This window comes from Nelusetta ayraudi, unplaced genomic scaffold (assembly GCF_046127955.1).
Source record: "Nelusetta ayraudi isolate G7.1 ecotype Tasmania unplaced genomic scaffold, CSIRO-AGI_Nayr_v1 ptg000017l, whole genome shotgun sequence".
NCBI lineage: Eukaryota > Metazoa > Chordata > Actinopteri > Tetraodontiformes > Monacanthidae > Nelusetta > Nelusetta ayraudi.
In genome coordinates, this window is record NW_027466067.1 from 2,437,252 (window position 1) to 2,456,343 (window position 19,092).

The 19,092-nt window shown below is 47.2% G+C and overlaps 3 protein-coding genes across 5 annotated transcripts in view; 1 reads left to right on the forward strand and 2 right to left on the reverse strand.

Moving 5' to 3' along the window:
* Positions 1-312: 312 nt before the first annotated feature.
* On the reverse strand, positions 313-9,809 carry LOC142887225 (solute carrier family 41 member 3-like). Its single transcript, XM_076024706.1, has 10 exons — positions 8,892-9,809; positions 8,138-8,245; positions 7,771-7,842; positions 6,691-6,835; positions 6,457-6,603; positions 6,134-6,278; positions 5,954-6,033; positions 2,592-2,726; positions 2,053-2,201; positions 313-1,981 (listed from the first exon to the last, which is right to left on the reverse strand). The coding sequence occupies exons 1-10, from the start codon at positions 9,084-9,086 to the stop codon at positions 1,802-1,804; spliced, it is 1,356 nt and encodes a 451-aa protein (XP_075880821.1). The 5' UTR covers positions 9,087-9,809; the 3' UTR covers positions 313-1,801.
* Positions 9,810-11,352: 1,543 nt separating this feature from the next.
* LOC142887226 (protein phosphatase 1 regulatory subunit 3D-like) lies at positions 11,353-13,655 on the forward strand. Its single transcript, XM_076024707.1, has 3 exons — positions 11,353-11,470; positions 12,097-12,326; positions 12,465-13,655. The coding sequence occupies exons 2-3, from the start codon at positions 12,124-12,126 to the stop codon at positions 13,363-13,365; spliced, it is 1,104 nt and encodes a 367-aa protein (XP_075880822.1). The 5' UTR covers positions 11,353-11,470; positions 12,097-12,123; the 3' UTR covers positions 13,366-13,655.
* A 3,285-nt stretch (positions 13,656-16,940) lies between these two features.
* The window catches only part of phactr3b (phosphatase and actin regulator 3b), a 36,542-nt gene continuing 34,390 nt past the window's right edge, over positions 16,941-19,092 (reverse strand). For all 3 annotated transcript variants that reach the window (XM_076024709.1, XM_076024710.1, XM_076024711.1), the window contains exons 12-13: positions 18,562-18,638; positions 16,941-17,561 (exon numbers count right to left, since the gene is read on the reverse strand). In XM_076024709.1, the coding sequence (XP_075880824.1) occupies positions 17,546-17,561; positions 18,562-18,638 (93 nt within the window). In that variant the 3' untranslated portion in view covers positions 16,941-17,545. The remainder of the gene's footprint in view (positions 17,562-18,561; positions 18,639-19,092) is intronic.

The following is a 19,092-nucleotide window of genomic DNA, read 5'->3' on the forward strand; positions in this document are numbered from 1 at the left end:
TTTCCACATCAGCAATAGACGAGCATCTTCCAGAACGTGCAAAGGCCTCGTACGCAGCGTTCCATTGTAAATAACCGCATCACAAAATATCTGTATTGACGTTACCGTGTGCATGTATTACCACACATAGACAGGTCTAACATTGAGTGGCACTGTGCTGCAAAAACACAATGTAGAAAAAGAAACAAAAGACAAACACCAACCCACCAAAGGCTGCTCACTTGTTTAAAGGCACATCTCTACACAAAATAAACACCAAGACTTCTAACATTCCTCTAAAAGAGTGCAGCATCACATGTACAATCATCGCTGTAATATTATTGCCTGGATACAAGTGATATGTATCTAACACGGAGGAGGTGACGACAGGTACACAGACATGCCAACAGTCAACATTTAAGTTAGCGATGGGAATCATTTGGCCCGGCTCACGGAGAAGAGCCGGCTCGTTCTGCTCGCTGGTGGAACCAGTCAGCTGCACAAGGCAGAAAGAAACTGAAATTGGTTGAATTTCGTTCAAACGAGAGTGTTAAATGTGAAGTGATCCTCTTGGTACCCACAGCAGCCACCTCCGCCCCGAGGCTGTGAATGGATGAAGTGTTTCATTGTGGCACTGCAGCCGCAAGAACCATTAAGTAGTTAGATATTACTAAAATAAATATATTCAAATAGCTAAAATTATATATTCAATAGATGAAGTCGTGTTTGATTTCCTTATATAATTTGATTAATTACACATTTAAATATTTACGTAATAGTGCTTATGTTTATGTATTTCGGGCACTTTTAGCCCTGCATACCTGACAGTAAACCAAACTACGTTATCAGATTCTGGTAGAGTAAAGTACTGTTGTACTTCAAAAATGTTAGAGCACAGCTGTTATAGCAGAGTTGTGCTCTTCGGTTAATGGTCGACAAAGTAACATACATAATACTTATGTTAGCAGTGCACTGTGACACGTCGTTTTGGATTATGCTGTCTCAAAATTATGCCCCACCATGGTGCACGTCTTCTTTCCCAGCCGTGGAGTAGTGGAGACTTTATCACACGTAAACCACATTTACACCACAACATCAATGCCAGATTAAAATGCGCCGTCGTAGCACCAGCTAGCTAAATTTGGAGCAGCACAATAGCTAGCTAGCTCGTAGATAGCAACATTAGCTAGCATGCAACATTACTATGTGTCATTTCCGCCGTGCAACCAGTATGGCATTAATTAACCGTGTCCAGTGTTACGCACTTACAATAATAATGACGATGATGACAGCTAACATGTGCACGCATCAGCAGGTGTTTGTCCCTTGCTGATCATTGTCAGGATGTTGCTGTTTTTTTGTTGTTTTTTTTTTTTTTTTATCACAGAAAACATTGTTTCAAGCACTTATGTAATTGTACTGTGTGAAGAACCTATGACCACACCGTCGGTTGTGCTGGACATCTATTCTATCTATATATGTGTCTGCATAAGTCAGGACAAACACCTCATTGTGGGATATTTTTCTTTAAGTTTGTTGCGCTATGCCTTGTTTCCTCAATTTATGTTTTAACCCTTTATTCTGTGTTGTGGGAGCCTTATGAGGCACTCAAATGAATATCCCAATTAACGTCTTAATTTATCAGATAATTAAAAAAAAAAAAACAAACAAAAACAAAAACAAAAAATAGACTATGTGCTTTCAGGAGTCTTATCTCCTGTTTGGTTCTATCGTTACATCCCCATGAATGAGCTTTGTGGTGCAGCATGTCCGTCACTTTGCACTGACTGCAGGTCGTTCACCGCGGCCTGGACCACAGCTGTCAGACTGGAGTCCCGGTAGAACTGACGGTCAGAATGAGTCTGAAGCTCAGGGCTAGGAGGCCTGTCCCCAGCAGGTCCCCCAGAGCCGTGAGGTAGGGGATGGAGAAGTTATCCGGGTCCAGGCCCCTCCGCCACAGCCACTGCACCACCACACTGGCCGTGTAGAGCAAGATGACCACCTGGACGCAGACACCGTGGGTGAGATTCACTTCGGACGCCGGTGAGCGGCGACGAGCGTGATGGATCTGACCTGGAGCACAGCCGCAGACAGGTAGCAGGTGATGAAGGTGGGGGTCATGGCAGTGTGCCCCCCTTGCAAGAGGTGGATGGCGTAGAGGAAGAGCAGGTGACCCGGGACCACCAGGAGGACAAGGACTCGGGATGATTTGGAGTTGACGTCTGAAGAAAGAGGTTAGAAAAAAGAATTACACTTAACCACTCTCGCTTAAGGGGTTCTGTGTTTTCAGCGTCTGTTCCTTGGTTAATTTGAAGTTTGTTTCTTCTATTCTTCTTATTGGTGGTATAGCAGGCGAGAGGATGTCTGAGGAGTTTCTGTTGGTTTTTTTTGTTTGTTTTTTCGTCATTGTGCTACCAGTTCTGCCAAATGTATTTATTCATACACAAGTACTTGCATTTTGTGTATCAACCATTCAAGCGTTGATAGATTATTTTTTTTTGCTAATTATTTTAGTGATGGTAACAGAACTCAAAGTGTCAACCATCTGAGGATTTTCTTTTGTTGCTGAGTAGGGAAGTTTTTCTGTGCAGGCAAAGCAGAATTTTTCTGACCTGTTGAGCAGGAGGTAGCACAGGGTCTGGGACAGTTTCCATTCATTTCGGATGGAAGCGTTCCAGGAGCACTCCAGCAGTGGAGATAAGTGGACATTCTGCTGGCTTGGATGGCCACCAGATTCCCTCCCACACCTGTAACAATTCACAGAATCATTGCACCATTATTTCGCACGTTAAATGTGGTAGAGTTAACAATGTGTATTTGTTTTTTGTTTTCTTAAATTGTTTTTTTTTTTTCATTTTGCCTGGCACTTTATACTATTTATGTAAATTCCCACATCAATAAAGTTTATCACCATCAGTGCTAACTGAGACGATCTTCAACACTGAGGCCTGAAGCTGCCAGAGGATTAACAGAGGAATGTGAGAGTTAACAAGCATGGAAAACTGTCTCAACAAAATTACAAAATTGATTTGTAAAGTATCTCCAAATCACGGCGTCCCACAGGATCTTTCATTTATGACAGATTGGAAAAAGCATTACCAACACTGGGCCATTTTTTAATAAAACTTCAGCCTCAGGCTGATTTCATTAAAAGAAAATCAATCTTCTTAGTCACTCTAATAATATAAAACCTGTTCCCAGAATTTAACCTGGCGGCCACCTCCAGTAAGGCCCTTTGCGAGGGTAAACACACAACACAACAAGCATTTCATATAGCGGGGGCCCTGCAGGGCAAAGCCTTACGCTGGCCAGAGGTGAAAAGTGGCAAAGATCATTCTGCCGTAGCGTGCAGACGACAGTGGCGAAAGCCAAGTTACGTGCCAGCTTTGCGCTGACTCCAGTTTTACCGCCAGAGCAAAGGCAAAATCGTGCGTGTGGTCTGCTCGTCGGGCAGATTTCAAAGAAGCGCTCGCTGAAATTTATGTGTCCCGAGATGCGCAGAGGCGCCACGGTGGTGCGGCGGTCGGTGCGGCGGTCGGTGCCATCGCCTCGCAGCGAGAAGGTCGTCGGTTTGATTCCGACCCTGTGTGGAGTTTCCGTCTTCTCTCTGGGTTCTCAGGCTTCTTGTCGGCTCAGTGATGAACTGGAGTCTTGTCTAGGGTGAAACCCACCTTCGGCCTTCCTTGCTTCGCTACGCCAACCCCCCTTACCGTTTTGCATAACCTTGGTCTGCTATGAATACCCGTACAACAGTATATTTAACCGCCCTGTGTTCTACACACACATGTATGTGTGTACGTTTATTTTTCTTTTACCATGAAAAAATAATAATGGTAACATTGTAAAAATGCAGACAAACTTTAATAGCTTTAATAGCTTGAATACTTTGTGTTCGTTCTGACTATTTCATGTAATCTCGCTGGATCTCGTATCCCTGTGGCTGCTCTGGGGTCAGCAGGACGCCAGAGCGGCGCTGAATAGAAATGCAAATGCACTTCCTGTGGCGGCAGCGCTGGAGCTGGTGGCCGGGAAGTGGCACAAACGAGATCGGCCGAACACATAGTTGGCATGCTGATCAGGCTCGAGGTTTAAGTTAAGCCAATTGTCATCCAACCTCTAATTAGCATTGCGCTTTGTCTGCAGCCAGCCTCAGTCTGTGGATGGCCACACTGCAGTTCCTAGCAGGACTGACAACTGTCCCTTTCCCTCTGCCGCTCCACAAACCTTCCTATTCAGATCTGACTTTATAAGGAGGTGCGGCTTAAAAAGGTGGACATATCTTTTTTTTTTATTAAATAATTAGAGATTAAGTCAAACATTATGAGGAATAAAAACCCCAAAGCTCAACTCGAATCACATCGATGACTTTGAAATGCAGGGGTTCCCAGACTTTTACACGTGATGAGCCCCCCCAAACAGCACTAGTATATGGACCCCTTTGAAACCAACAGACAATGTTACAAAATGGCTAAAGAAATATCAACTTTTAGAACGTTTCTTGCCATGAACAATGTTTTTGCCTGGCAGGCAATCATATTATAGATTATATCTAATTGCAATGATTAGAAAATAAATAGATTACATCTGATATTAATAAATAATATATAATTATTAATTTATTTGCTTTTTTTTTTTTTTTTTTCATTTTCTCTCCAATTTTGTGCAGCCCCTCTAGTGCCCCCTGGCGGTCATCACTTTGAAAACCACTGCTCTGATTCATTGAACTATCCACCCTTCTTGACATTAGATGACAGCGCTATGCAAGTGTGCCAAACATGGGAATAAAATCTTAAAATCGTAGCTAAACTTTAGAATTGAAGTGAACCTAGGTCTCCCGCTCCACAGTCAGCAGTTTAACCCAATGAGCTTTCCTGCCTGGTTCAATTTAAAAGGTTTAGAAGTTTACAAGTCCCTCTGGAAAAAGAAGAGAGAAGAAGAAGCTCACTTGTCTCAAGCACGTATCGAACCGATGCTGTCCAAAATCACAGTCAGTGATTTAACCCCCTGAGCTGTGCACTCAGAGGAAGACTGAAGAGGTATGACTGAGTAGTCATGCACAAAATCCTTTGCAAATTCCAGTTGCCCCCAACAGAAATCAAAGTAGAAAATCAAAAAACATTTCCTCACACTTTTTCCTTTGTCTGCGCTGAAGATGGCTGGGTTGCGAAGAACACTGACTACCAAAAATGTAAAGACTTAGATAAGACCAAAAATCACAGGAATAAAGGACTGCTCTAATTTAGCACGAAAAAAGGGTAAAGAGAAAAAAATATAAACATGTTGTGTTGAGAAAAAAGCCAAACCCCAACCCTAATGCCATGCAAGTCTATGGGGTCAAAGGTCAACTTTGTCCTAGAGACATGGGGACACTTGCAGGTTCTTCGGGAGCCCCCAAGACACTCTCACGTCAAATTTGGGGCCTCTAGCACATGAGGAACCTAGAAACCCTAACCCTAATTTCAGCCTTAACCCTAACCCTAATGCCATGCAAGTCTATGGGGTCAAAGGTGAACTTTGTCCCATAGACAGGGGACCACTGGCAGGTTCATCGGGATCCCTCAAAACGCACCCACGTCAAATTTGGGGCCTCTAGCACATGAGGAACCCCAAAAAACCCTAACCCTAATTCCAGCAGTTAACCCTAACCCTAATTTCAGCCTTAACCCTAACCCTAATGCCATGCAAGTCTATGGGGTCAAAGGTCAACTTTGTCCTAGAGACGTAGGGACACTTGCGGGTGCTTCGGGAGCCCCCAAGACACTCCCACGTCAAATTTGGGGCCTCTAGCACACGAGGAACCCCGAAACCCTAACCCTAATTCCATAACCCCAACCCCAACTTCCAACCCTAACACTAATTGTAACTCCCACCCTATCGCTAACCCTATTTCCAGCCCTCACACTAACCCTGACTAACCAAGTTGGGTTATGGTATTATATTTATGTATGTTTTGATGAACCTCCTGTCTACTCACCATTGATGACAGGAGTGAACACCGCCATCCCCTCATAGTTTGGGTTGCTCATGGTCTTATCCAGAATCAGACCCCCGAGACTGGACAGCAGACAGACAGCGTTTAGCATAAACAGGGCAATAGGGCTGATTGTTGACAATAAGTAAATCTTGTAGAGATCTTGTCCACAGATGGGCTGACCTGCTGATGGACATGGCCAAAATGACGGGATGCCACCCAGACTTCAGGACCTCTCTGACTGCAATAGAGCGACGCGCAATGACAAGCCAGGCTGGGATGAGAAGCAGGAAGAGGCCACAGACCGCAGGAGGCAGGTACCACAAATCTGAAACGAGGTGAAGAAACTGTTTATTGAATAGGAAGGAACAAGACTGGACGTGTAAGTTCAGCGCTCAGCTTAATCTAAGATGGTCTTTGCTGTCCCCTAGTGGCAAAACACTCTCCAACGTTCAAGACCGATATGCACATTATTAATGGGTTCAATATGATGTCTGACCCCTGACCTTTGTAACAGAAAAGGAAGTTGCTGACCCTGGCCAGCAGGGATAGAGTGATGAGGTCCCCCAGGCTGGCAGCGATGGGCGTGGCCACGTTGTCCGGGTTGATGCCCACCTTCCTGGAGCAGATGGTGACAGCCACCATCACTATGCCTGATGGAACACAGGACCAAGAATGAGCTAGATGGTGAGGTCCATTTTCCTTACCCCTGCAGAATTGTGTGTGTATGCAGGTCTGACCTAAAGACTGTGCAGCGATAAACGCGGTGGTGACACTGCTGGCGCACAGCACGGCTGCCTGGGTGACATCTACGGTGCCTTTGGTCAGAGCCCCAAGGACGACCGCTACAATGGCAGTCAGGAGACCTACAACTGTGGCCTGGACCTGAGGAGGACGGCAGAATTGTATTTTGTTTCAGTATTTATTTTGTTTCAGAGTTAAAAAAAACAAAAAAAAAACAATGTCACCAGAAAGGACCTTTGCTAAATCATTCATTCATTCATTCATTTTCCATACCCGCTTAGTCCCGAGCTCAGGGTCACAGGGGTCTGCTGGAGCCTATCCCAGCTGTCTTAGGGCGAAGGCAGGGGACACCCTGGACAAGTCGCCAGTTCATCGCAGGGCCACATAGAGACAAACAACCATTCACACTCACATGCACACCTACGGACAATTTAGAATGTTCAATTGACCTCACATGCATGTTTTTGGAGTGTGGGAGGAAGCCGGAGAACCCGGAGAGAACCCACGCAGACACGGGGAGAACATGCGAACTCCACACAGAAAGGTCCCAGGTCCGGGCCCCGGAATCGAACCCACGACCTCCTTTGCTAAATCCATCATATAAATAATAATAATAATAATACATTTTATTTATAAATCTCAAAGTACTATCAAAGTAATCAAAATGAATTAAAAACCGTTGACAAGAATAAAACAATTATGAGGTTAAAATGCAGTCATCACAGAAAACAAGAACGGAATTACAGATTGAAATATTTTTTTAATAAGGTAAGTTTTTATACCCAGTAAGACAGTGACATTTTCAAAGTGGGGACCCATCAAAAGTAAAAACTGGGAAGAACTGTCCATCCTCCCTCTTCTGCACAAAATTGCCCAATCAAATGTTTTTCCTTCAAGTCAAAAATACTCTCAACTGTCTTCTGGCCTCCAACTGGAATAAAGCAACAGCGTATCTTCTACTTAAAAACAGGCTTTAGTGCCTCTCTTTTTCCTTCTGTTAATGGAACCCAAGTGACATGTCTGACAAGGGCTATAGGCTCGCAGTTTTGTGAGTGTGTGGTGGATCAGCGTCTCACCTGAATGAGAGCCAGATTACTGGACACTATCCTCCACTGCTGCTGGGCCTCGTCCATCTGTCCCGTGTTGGCCTGTGGAAGGAAAACAGGTTTGTGGTGTGGTGCTTTCCAGTCAAAGGATTTCCTGCAGCATTCTAGTTAGTTAGAGGTTGTTTGTTTCGTTAAGTATCGGAGGTGGTTGAGGTCTTTGCACATTTTAGGGCCCATTCCAATACTAAAATAAAAGAAGTAAAGACACTTGTTCCTGCTCACTAAATGGTTATGCTGCATTTCAAAGATAACAAATCACTCTGTGTGTGTGTGCGTGTGTGTGCGTGTGTGTGCGTGTTGCGCGCGCGTGCGCACGTGTGCATGCTACTCCACTCACTGCTGTCGACAGTCTGGATGCCAGTGTCATGTCCAGATTCCCCTTCAGTCCCACCAGGGCAGGCACCAAGATAAACACCTCTGAGATCTCCTTGAACACGTCCCAGTGCTGGAAAACAACGCAAGGCCCTTCAAATAGCTCTGCTAAATAAGGCCTGCTGGTCAAACATAAACCCCAGAAAGAGGCAGAGAAATGTTAGATGTTAAACCACCTTTTATTTCTTCCTTCCCAAAGTATATAGTACATTAAACTACCCACTGGATGGCAGCAGAGATACGTTACACTGACGTCAAACTTGCTAGGAGGCAGCGACAGTTCTCTTACTTCCTGCTGTGAGTAGCCCCAAAATAGGTTTCTGGGAAGCGATTAGATAAATATTTTCTAGGTTTATTTCTGCTTCTTGTCTTGAAAAAGTCTACTTCTTAGCCGGTGAGTTCTAACACAAGTTCATTAAAGAATACTGCTCCTCAGCATACACTGTTAGCACTGGCTAACAGGAGTGAAAGTATCATCTGGCATAAACTCCACTGTGTTTTTCACAACAGAACGGCTCTCCCTATTCTAACATATGAGTGAGCAGCGGGTCAGCACAATATTACACTATTACACAAGTTCCTTTCTCGCAACTATTAGTTGACAAAGTTGAATCATAACGTTTGTAATGATCCTTCTATCTCCAAGGAAAGTGTTACGACCTTTGCCCATTAAGCAACCGACGACAACAACACACCACAGACGTCTCATTTTTCCATACTTGCACTACGTCCATGACCAACCCAGCTGCTACCATCCCCAGACCGGACACCAGGTACGGCAGCAGCACCTGGATGGCGATGGTCCACGAGGTCTCCGGCAGGAAGCTGTGGACCGAGCGGGTCAGGCTGCATGAGAAGCCCCTCAGCTTCTTCCCCTGGAAGCGCAGCCGCAGAGCCAGATGGGTCACCACCATGGCCGACCGCTGTCGTTAACCCATCCCTGCACGGAGTAGAGCTGCTGCTGGAGGGCGGACGGCCACTCAGCTGGACCCCAAAAAATTAACAGATCCAGCCCCTGAACTTTGCTGTCAGTCAGTCAGACTAAACTAAAGCGACGATGTGAAGAATTCCAAGCTGTCTTTTGGATGTCCCAAGACGTTTTCCTTTGGCAAACAAGTATTTCGGGGGGAAGCAGCTGCGACAGAGCGATTCGACAGGCTCGTTTCTCTCCCAGCTGTCACTCAGTCACAGAAGGGCAGCGAAAAACAAGGAGTGCTGGAAACGGTGGAGCAGGTAGAGGAAGCTGCTGTCACTTGCAAGGCAAACACACACACTCACACAAAACAACCCCACTTGATTGCAGGTCTGTGAGGCCTCTTCTGACTCTCTGCTACTGACAGACTGACATGCACACCACACACACACACACACACACACACACACACACACACACACACACACGAACGTCCCCCTAATCACGTCTCACTCTTCAGCAGCCGTGCGGCCGATGCTGAGCGCTGGAAGCCCGGTCTGTCCCGAGGCCTGAAGAGCGTCCAGGTCCGGTGGGACAGAGACATCCAGAAGGCGAGCAGCTTCCTCTCGGCCCTCCCGTGGTGCTGGTAGCCCGGCTCCCTCCACGTCTCCTTCTCCCCGTCCTCGTCGCCGTGCCGTTGGGGCCCCTTCCTCATCTTAGGTCCGTGCTGGCTGCTGCTGCTGCTGCTGCGATTCAAGTCTTGACGAGGTGGTGAGACTGGCTGCTGTTATGTCACCGCCAGGGCTTCCCTGCCGTTCCAGACCTGTCAGTCTCGACTGTGGAGGAGGGAGGGATGAGACGGACTCTGTGTGTGTCTGTGAGAGTGCGTGCGTGTGTGGCAGCAGGTGCAGCTACTGATGTGCAAACAAGGTGACCCGACTGTATCCTCTGTCTTCAGTCTTCCCCCTGCCTCCGGCTTTCTTTTCACGCCACTTCAGAGCACAATGCAGTTGTGCACCTCCCCCTCGTCAATCCCCCTCCTCCCCCCTCCCTGTTAGCTCCTCCCCTCTGTGCTCTTGGACGTCCTCGGCTCTCTGAGTGTGACGCACTCTGAAGAGCAGCAGGTGGCGTACCTGTCGCCAACACGTGGCTTCTGCTGCTGCTGCTCTGAAAGGAATCGTTTAGCCCTCTTAGACTGTCAGTCACCCCTTCTAAAGGGCATTACATCACCTGTCTGTGTCTTTTATTCAGTGAATAGCAATAATTAATATAAAAAGAGGCCGTTAAAAAAACAGGAGCCTCATTGGACACCTGATTGTCTCTAAATGTTGATATATTTTCCCTTTCTGTACGACTCTTTCCTCTTTTGCCTTCTCTCATTACCATGTCTGTATGCAGGATGTGGCAATGTCACAGGCACGCACGAACATTCACACGCACGCAGAGCAAGGCAGTGATTCAGCTATAAAATGTCCTTGAAAACAAGCCTTGAAGTGGATGCAGCAGCTCCCCCTGCTGACATCCTCGTGTAATGGATTTTGTGAAGCAACAGTTGCTGTGTAGTGCCAGCTGGAAGGATGTAGTTCACACACACACACACACACACACACACACACACACACACACACACACACACACACTCTCTCTCTCTCTCTTCCACTTAAACGTTTCATTTGACAAAATATATATATTTTTTTGCTGACACCATAATTTGCTTCTTTTGCTTGCTGCACTTTTGGAAATCATCATCATCATGTGATGTCATATAGGGCCACTCTTTGACTACCCTCGCCAGGTACTGGCTCCTCCCCCTGAGACCACAGTGTCTTATTCCTGTATAAAATGTTGGAGGCCGTAAACAGAGGATTAACTATAATATTTTCTGACTATCGACTGCCTCACTGGTGTCCAGGGGGAAAAAATAAAGATTTAGCCCTGGGCTACAAGATGTGTCCAACTCCGGGATCATTTCTGTGTTCCGTGTGGGACTGCCCAGCGCCGCTGGTTAATAAGCTCCAGAGTGCAGGTTGACTTACTAACCCATCAGGTCACTGTAACCTCAGCAGCAGCAGCTCAGTTCTTTTCTCTGAGGCTTCACTCCACCATCACTTCAATCAAATCAGTGGCGCGCGCACGCACACACACACACACACACACACACACACACACACACACACACACACACACACACACACACACACACATCAGCTTCAGGCAATTTGGCCGTCCCTCACCTGCACACGGTCCAGCAGCATGCCGGCTGCCACCATACCGAGCCCAGCCAGCAGGTAGGGAGGCAGCACCTGGAGGAAGATCAGCCTGGAAGTCTCCTTGGAGGAAACGTGGAGCTTCTCCTCCTCCGTCTGGCCAGGACAGGTGGCAACGGTGAGCTCCATCTCTGCTCCTCTGAGAACTTTGTCTGAAATCAGAAGCTCTGGAACATTGTTTGTCTTTGTGTCAGTCAGTCTGCCCTCAGCACTGAACACACACAGTCACACAGACACACACATGGTAGAAAGTCATAACCCCATTTACTTTTGCACATACACTCATATTTAGCACTTTACACTTCAAACGTTGCCTGCAAAAGGAACATTTGTAAGTCTCATTTTGGAAATGCCTCAGACAAGACCAAAGAAATCACCACTTTTGTTGAATTTTTACACATTTTATACTTCATTCTATACATATTTGATTTCATTTTCAGATATACAATGTTACACACCTATTTTTCCAATGACACTTTTTTTAGTCCACGTTCTGTCATGTGACAGCAGGGTTCACATCACTTTACAGCAGCAACAAAAGCCAACTTTAGAGAGGAGACACCGCCCTCCACTACGCGCTATATATATTCACCTCCCACATCACTGGCGAGTCTCATGTTATATGTCAGGGGCCAAACTCAAAGGCAGTAATTGGCAGTTTCCTTTCGACTTTCAGTTGCTGTCTCCGGTGACTTTGCAGACGAGCAGCGTTTATTAACCTGCCTTTCTTTTTTTTTTTCACAGTAACTGCATCATGCTCTGTCATGGCTGATGGGTGCGTGCGATATGTCTGCTGATGTGTCTGGTTTCCTGTGGAATGCCGCTGCTGGCATTCCCTGGCAGCCGGCGGAGCTCTTCTCTGTCACCTGGCTGGCAGCTCGGGCTTGCAGTGAGCAGACGAGGTCGATGCAGGAGCTCAGCTCAGCTCAGTGCAGCTCAGCGGACGGCAGTCGGCGAAGCCCGCAGACAAAAAGGTTTGTGGCCTCCTCAGCATGTTGAGCGTGCAACAACGCACTTTTGTTTTTTTGCTTTTTTTCATGCAAGTGTGTGACCGATACCACGGCAAGCCGCTTGTTTGAGTGAGAGTTGCACTGCTTGTCTGGTCTCTGAAGGACAGTGTTGTTGATAAACATGGCTGGGTTTTGTGAGAAATGGCAGCGTGGAGGCTCCGGTGTTGGACCCACCGCCAAACCCACCACCATCCGTCTTCGGGACATTTACGACCCCAAGCCTCAGCCTCCCAGAGCCGCCGTCCAGATCCGTCCTCCGGCCCCGAGACCTCCGACGGTGAAGGACGCGCAGCCGAAGCTCGGCTCGCCCACTGACCCTCCCACCAAGACCAGCATGAGGAGACGGGCTCAGTCTCTTCCGTCCCAATCGGTGAGCAGGCGGGAGCTCAGGAGCCTGCAGGTGCGCTTCGTGGACTCGCTGGGCCTCCAGCTGGAGGAGGTGAAGGTCTTCAAAGTTCGAGAGCACCCGCTGATACCCGAGCACGTCATGTTCAGACTGCTGATGAGCTCCGAGAAGGCCTTCGGGAAGTCGCTGGAGCTGTCCCTGCCTTACTTCAAGCCCTGCTTCCCCGAGAACCTGGCGGCCCAGGCCGACTTCATGAGCCGTCTGCGCTCTCAGTGCGTGTGCGTGGAGCAGGTGGTGTGTTCGGAGGTGGGCATCACCGGCACCATACAGGTACTGAATTTGGCCTACGAGAAGCAGGTCACGGTGCACTACTCCTTCACCAACTGGAAGGCTCTGACAACATCAGCAGCATCGTGGCAGTCGAGTGGGCGCCCGGCAGAGGGCGACGCCCCTCAGACGGATGTCTTCAGGTTCCGGCTGCCCGTGCCGCCCTTCATGCTGCGTTCAGGAGCCGCTCTGGAATTCGCCGTCTGCTATGAGGTGCAAGGATGCAGCCACTGGGACAACAACAACGGGCAGAACTACAAGCTGTCCTGCCACAGCTACAAGGTGTCCGTGCCAAAGGAGTGCGAGGACAGCATGCTGCACTTCACCTGAGGAGCCACACAGGGGAGCTGTTGGAACCTGCGCAGAAGGGCAATACTAGCTTTGGAAATAGCGTGGCTATGTTTGCAAAATTGGAATTATTTTCTTTAAAAATATATATCGATTCAAAATATACTATTTTATTGGCCGGACCACATAAGAGAACAAGAAGGTGACATTCACTATTTCTATAAAAAAAAAATGATAACAGTCAAAATCATAAGGTAAAACAACAAATACGGTTGTTTTGCACTGCAGTGAAACATTCTTAATATGGTTATGCATATGGATTGTGCACATATCCATTATGATTAAGTGATGAATCTTTAATTAATATGTAAAGCTTTTCAACATATTGTGCTGCTTATTTGTTTTTATTTGCTACCTATGAGAACTGATAAATAGTCATGTAAATTGCATAAAATATTTTTATAAACAAATAACACAACACAACAACACAACACATGGGGGAAAAGAGCCTGCCATCAATTTCCACGGTGTCCCCAGATCTCATGGTACATCTCAGAGGCTTGTCTAGAACTTTAGTTTTATCAGATAAACACAATATATTGTTCACTATTCAGAATGGTCGAAGGCTCCTTTAAACCCGATTTACTTACGAAAGGAGGGATCATTGCACTCCCACTGTGTTTTTAAATGGGTTAAATCACTGCCCTTCATTGTGGAGGCCCAACTGCATTAGCTGCGCCACACTTCAACAAACCACTTACCCACAGTCACAAACTATCATGTGACTCGATACCGACACAAGCGAGGATGATTCACTGCCCTGCTGGCATCTGAACAACTCGCCTGTTGTTGCCAATACTGACCAGCAGGGCCTGACCTCATTCCCCCTGACGCTTTGTTTTGCATCCAGACCAAGATTACAGGCGGTAGCGCCCACGTCCATGAACTCTGAGCAGCTCCCTCAGATTCTCTGCACCTCTGACCTTTTGCCAAAAAAAGTTTCCACTGATATGAGCAGCCGGATTCCAGATTCTGGCGAGCTGCAAATGTACGGCATGCTTTAAACATGATCGCAGCTCCATCACAGCTGAGGAAGTCAGGCCTTTAGCCACTGATGAGGGGAAAAACAAAAATATAGCTGCCTTGCAATTTGCCAGGCAATTTTAAAATGACTCGATAAGACCGAGGAAATTGCTTTTTTTTTATCGGTTTGCTAGTTCCACTGGTGTTTTCATTTTGTGATTTGTTTGCACTTCAAGGAAAATGAAGGTATCAGATTCTTAGTAATACCCAAATGACGTATGAATATAATGCCTTTTGATTTTTAATACATGATAGTGACGCATGTGCTTTGCGCACATCCATCACTCACTTCTGCAGCTGGTGTTGTTTAAAGCGACGCGATGTTCCACTCATTGGACGCCAGATGGCACCATCGGTCAAAATTAAACCATTGGCGTTCTCTGTTTACTTTAGTTTAATTCATTAAGCCACGAATAACTGTAAGGCAAACGAGCACCCTAATGTCAGGTTAAAGTAAAATTGATACAGTTTAGATGACAAAACATCTCACCACACATTAAATATCATAGGTTGTTTTTTTGTTTTTCTTGCTACGCCAAAACGCCAGTGTCTGACTGAGTCTTAAAATGATCACCATCCTCACATTAGCATTATCTCCTTCAAATAAACACACAACTTTACAAATCTATTTGCACCCGTCAGGCCTTTTTAGCTGCTTTAAAACATTACAAATTTTAAAACCACTAACCTGCACCACAATTCTTGTAGCGTATGGTTTGTATAAGAGGCAAAACTGATGTCAGTTGTTTTTATGTCGACTGAATCTCCTCCAGAGCCCCCCCCCCCCCCCCTCCTCCAGAGCCTCCCCCACCACCACCCCAGGGTTCTGGGGTCTGTCTGGGTCTTCTCAGCCACCCCTGGTGCTGAGGCTCATTTGTCTTAATATTCCTCACTGACAGTGAGAGCTGCTGAGCCGCAGCCTTGCTGGAGCATCCAGCAACCAGCAACCAGCATCCAGCATCCAGCATCCAGCATCCAGCATCCAGCATCCAGCATCCAGCATCCAGCGCTGAGGCGGCTTTATTTAGGACTGTCATCTCGTGCCTATTATTGCCGGTAGTTATATAAGAGGCCACCATATTAGGATGCTGTGTGATGCTCAAAGTGACGTTAGCTTGGGGGACACTGAAACTTCAGGGAAAAAAAAAAGAAAAAAAGCAATGGATCATTATGGCTCCCGCTGTTTATGAGCTGCATCATTACAAAACCATTAAAGGCTGAGTGTGCTGAACACAGAAAAGAAAGTGTCTGTGCTGGCAGTGTTCCTTCGCCTCCTGAGCTGTGCCCTCAAATGAATATTTATTGATTAGATAGCGCAATGTTTTCTGTAATAAAAAGCTAATTTGCTGGCTAAATAGGCCAACTTGTACACGTGTGTGTGTGTGTGTGTGTGTGTGTGTGTGTGTGTGTGTGTGTGTGTGTTCAGTGATGCCGTTGAAAGCAGCGACGCTCTCACCGTTCCTCAGGAATGGAGGAGCCAAAAATGGCCCATGGTCATGACGTGACTTACTACCCTGTCATCACGCCTACGGTTGGCTAAGAAAACACCAAACATATGTCCCGCTAGCGTAATGGAATTGGCCTCCACCTTGGCGAGGGGGCATCCCGGAAGTCAGGATATCCCATCCACCCCAGCGGGAGGAGAGGCCGAGCCACGATCAGCTACTCTCAGCCAGAAGCGGCTTGTGTCATTACTACGACCAGCGGGTGGCGCTGGAGCGGCACCTTTTAAAACGGCGCTGCCATCTGCTGCTCTTCCGAGGCCATGAGTCACATTGGGTTGAGGCCGGCAAGAGAGGCTGAAAACTATGACGGCAAACAGGGACGTTATCGCGTCGGACGCTTCTATTTATTGACCTGCTGCACGATATAGGCAGAACTTATCACAAGAGTGTAATGTTGGACGAGTGAGTGCACAGGTCATTTTGACTGAGGGCCACATCAGCATGATGGCTGTCCTCAAAAAAAAAAGAAAAAAAAAAAAGGTTGTAATAATTTTTTTCATCTCGCATTATTTTGGATTATTTGTTGGTATTTTTCAACTCCACTTGTTGGGACAAAACAACAAACAAAACCTATATGCTCATGTGGAAACACTAGAATTCCGGTGGTTGTCACTTTGAAGGTATTATTATGGGAGGTGGAGTTTCTGGTCACTTTAAGGCAGCATAGACTTCTTCAATTCGACACAGGTGCATCAGTGGGACTGCTCAGCGTGTCCACGCCGGATTTAAAGCTGACTTTCCTAATAGGGCGAAGGCTAAGCTGTGTAATGCGGCATAACTGATGTTCTGACGCCCTCACCCATCAGACGACAGCACGCAGGTCGCCGCCTCTCTACAACTCGCCATGGCGTGATCTGCTTAATGAAAGACCGCTTCATTAAAATTCAATTAGCGGCGTGCGAAGCGGGAAAAGTGAGGAGACGGACGAGGGAACCTGAAGGGGATTACACGCCCACTTATCCGCCGTGGCGCCCTGACTCTGGTCACGTGTCCCGGTGAGGCGGCAGGGATGAAGACACACGCAGACAGTTTGGTTACAAATAGAAAAAAAACCTGTATTGTGCAGACAATAAATAGTGCTTACAAAGGGATTTTCTCTCCTCCACACAGACGAGGTTTCCATTTACACTGTTGATATGAAACACGGTTCGACTTGAATCGGTGAGGCAGGCACGCGGCTGCGGCCGCGCGACCGTTGAAACTGTAGTGGGACTGGTCAATTTGGTCACATGCACAATCCCACCAACTCTCCCACCCCCATTGCACCCCCCCCCCCCCCCCACACCCTCCCCACCCGCTCCCCCTAGTGGCATCAAAAAGTCATTCAAAAAGTCTCTTTACAAAAAAAAACAAAGACAACAACGGAAAAAAAGGGTCTCTTGCTTGTCTATGGCGAAACACGTGACCTGGAGTGAGGGGTTCGAGTCACGTTCCTCTGAGCAGAAGTGGAGCTCGCTTCCAGTTCCACCAGGCGGCTCCATTTCCAGAGACATAGCCTCCAAGGTTTGAGCGACACAAAGACCAGGACACCTGCCCACCCACCCGCCCGCCGGCAGGCAGGCAGGCCCGGGACGCTGGAAGGTCTTCCCTGACAGTACCACATATCGGCAACTCTTCACAGAAGAAAACCTTTGCTAAGGCCGGTGGAACCTGCAGAGGGGAAGATGGAGGAGGTGGAGGAGGAGGAGGAGGAGGAGGAGGTGAGTGTGGCTCTGAAATATTCACCAAACCGGGGGTTTCATCAATCAAGACCTCTATAATTAGCCCCGCTGGCCGGTGCTCTCAGAAGAAGCCATTGACCTGACGTGAAGAATGGGCTCTTGCATAAGAACCGCGCCCCCCCCGAACAGCTAATTCAGGCCTTTTTAGCGACACGCTTGTGACATAAGCAAAAGGTAAGCTAAAAATACACCGACATTAATTACAGCGGAGGGGTCGGTGCGAAATGGGGGCAACTTTTTGATCCCGCTGCGAGGCCGGAGCCGAGCCAGCAGGGTGGCCTCATTGATACGAAATTGATGAATGTGGGACCTTTGCACAAAGTCACACTGACCCAGTCAGACATCATCGGGATGGTGGTTGCGCAGGCCAAAAAAAATGAAGTGTCAGTAGGATGTGATGTTGGCATATTTTGGAGTGGAAACACTGATTTGATTCAAACCATTTAACGATTTAATACTAAAAAAAAAAAAAAAAAAAAAAATAGACAGAAAAAAGTGAGTCTATTTTCTTAGTTCACTGAGTGGGAAGATTTAACAGATGACGCTTCATTCACACTGTGTTTAGCACTGTTTGGTAGCAACTTGTGGCGCGATTGACGTACAACAGGACAAGCGAGCGTGAAGCCGACGGCTGCAAGATGTGACGTGATTGGCTGCTGCATGCGTCTTGCTAACTGGGGCGATTTGACAGTTTAGTCTCAACTTGTGGCTTATTTATGTAGCTGCATTAAATCACACGTGATAGCAGGACAGGAAAGGTTTCACCGAGAGTCAACAGAAAGTGCTGCGTTTGTGATTTGATGTCAGTCACAAACTTTTTTTTTTTTGGGGGGGGGGGGGGGGGGGGCAATGGTAAAATATACTGAGGTCCCGATCCCAACCACATCTCCGCCCACCCGACCCTGACAACCGCAGACGATCGAACGCACCTTGTCAGATGCTTGCTGGACGAATGCACTTCCATCTCGTTGCTCTTGAACTCGTTCAGCTCCTTCCGTATCGCCGCCTGCAGGGGGGGCAGAAGAGCAGAAGCGGCCGTGAGCTCAGGTGTCTCCACTCACACGTCGCTGGAGCCGCTCAGGTGCAAGAAACAGGACGCTACGCTCCCGTCCGGCCGGCGATTATTGCGACCTGAGTGAATCCTCGTGAGAATGTTGATAGGCAAGCATTTCCAGTGAGTCTGGAGCGTTTTCAGAGGAATTTCCGATTGTTAGGTTTAATTAAAATCATACAATGTGCACGGAGACTGGAAGCTGAACATGCATTGGATGAGTCAACCAATTAGAAACATTAATTCAAGGTCCTGGTTCACCAAAATGAGGACAAAACGAGGTCCGATAAACTACTGAGTGAAAAACACGTGAACACTGTTGGCTGCTTCCAGTGCTGACAAAATAATTCTGCCTTTGTTTTTGTCCAGTCCGATTTTTAATTGGACTCCAAATATTTTCCAGCTTTCA

Coding starts and splice junctions, on each gene's coding strand:
- LOC142887225 (XM_076024706.1), bottom strand. CDS start 9,086: ATGGTGGTGACCCATCTGGCTCTGCGGCTGCGCTTCCAGGGGAAGAAG. Junction 7,843..8,137: donor CATCCAGACTGTCGACAGCA/GTGAGTGGAGTA, acceptor TTCCTTCCACAG/GCCAACACGGGACAGATGGA. Junction 6,034..6,133: donor TTGGCCATGTCCATCAGCAG/GTCAGCCCATCT, acceptor TCTGCTGTCCAG/TCTCGGGGGTCTGATTCTGG.
- LOC142887226 (XM_076024707.1), top strand. CDS start 12,124: ATGGGTGCGTGCGATATGTCTGCTGATGTGTCTGGTTTCCTGTGGAAT. Junction 12,327..12,464: donor CGAAGCCCGCAGACAAAAAG/GTTTGTGGCCTC, acceptor TGGTCTCTGAAG/GACAGTGTTGTTGATAAACA.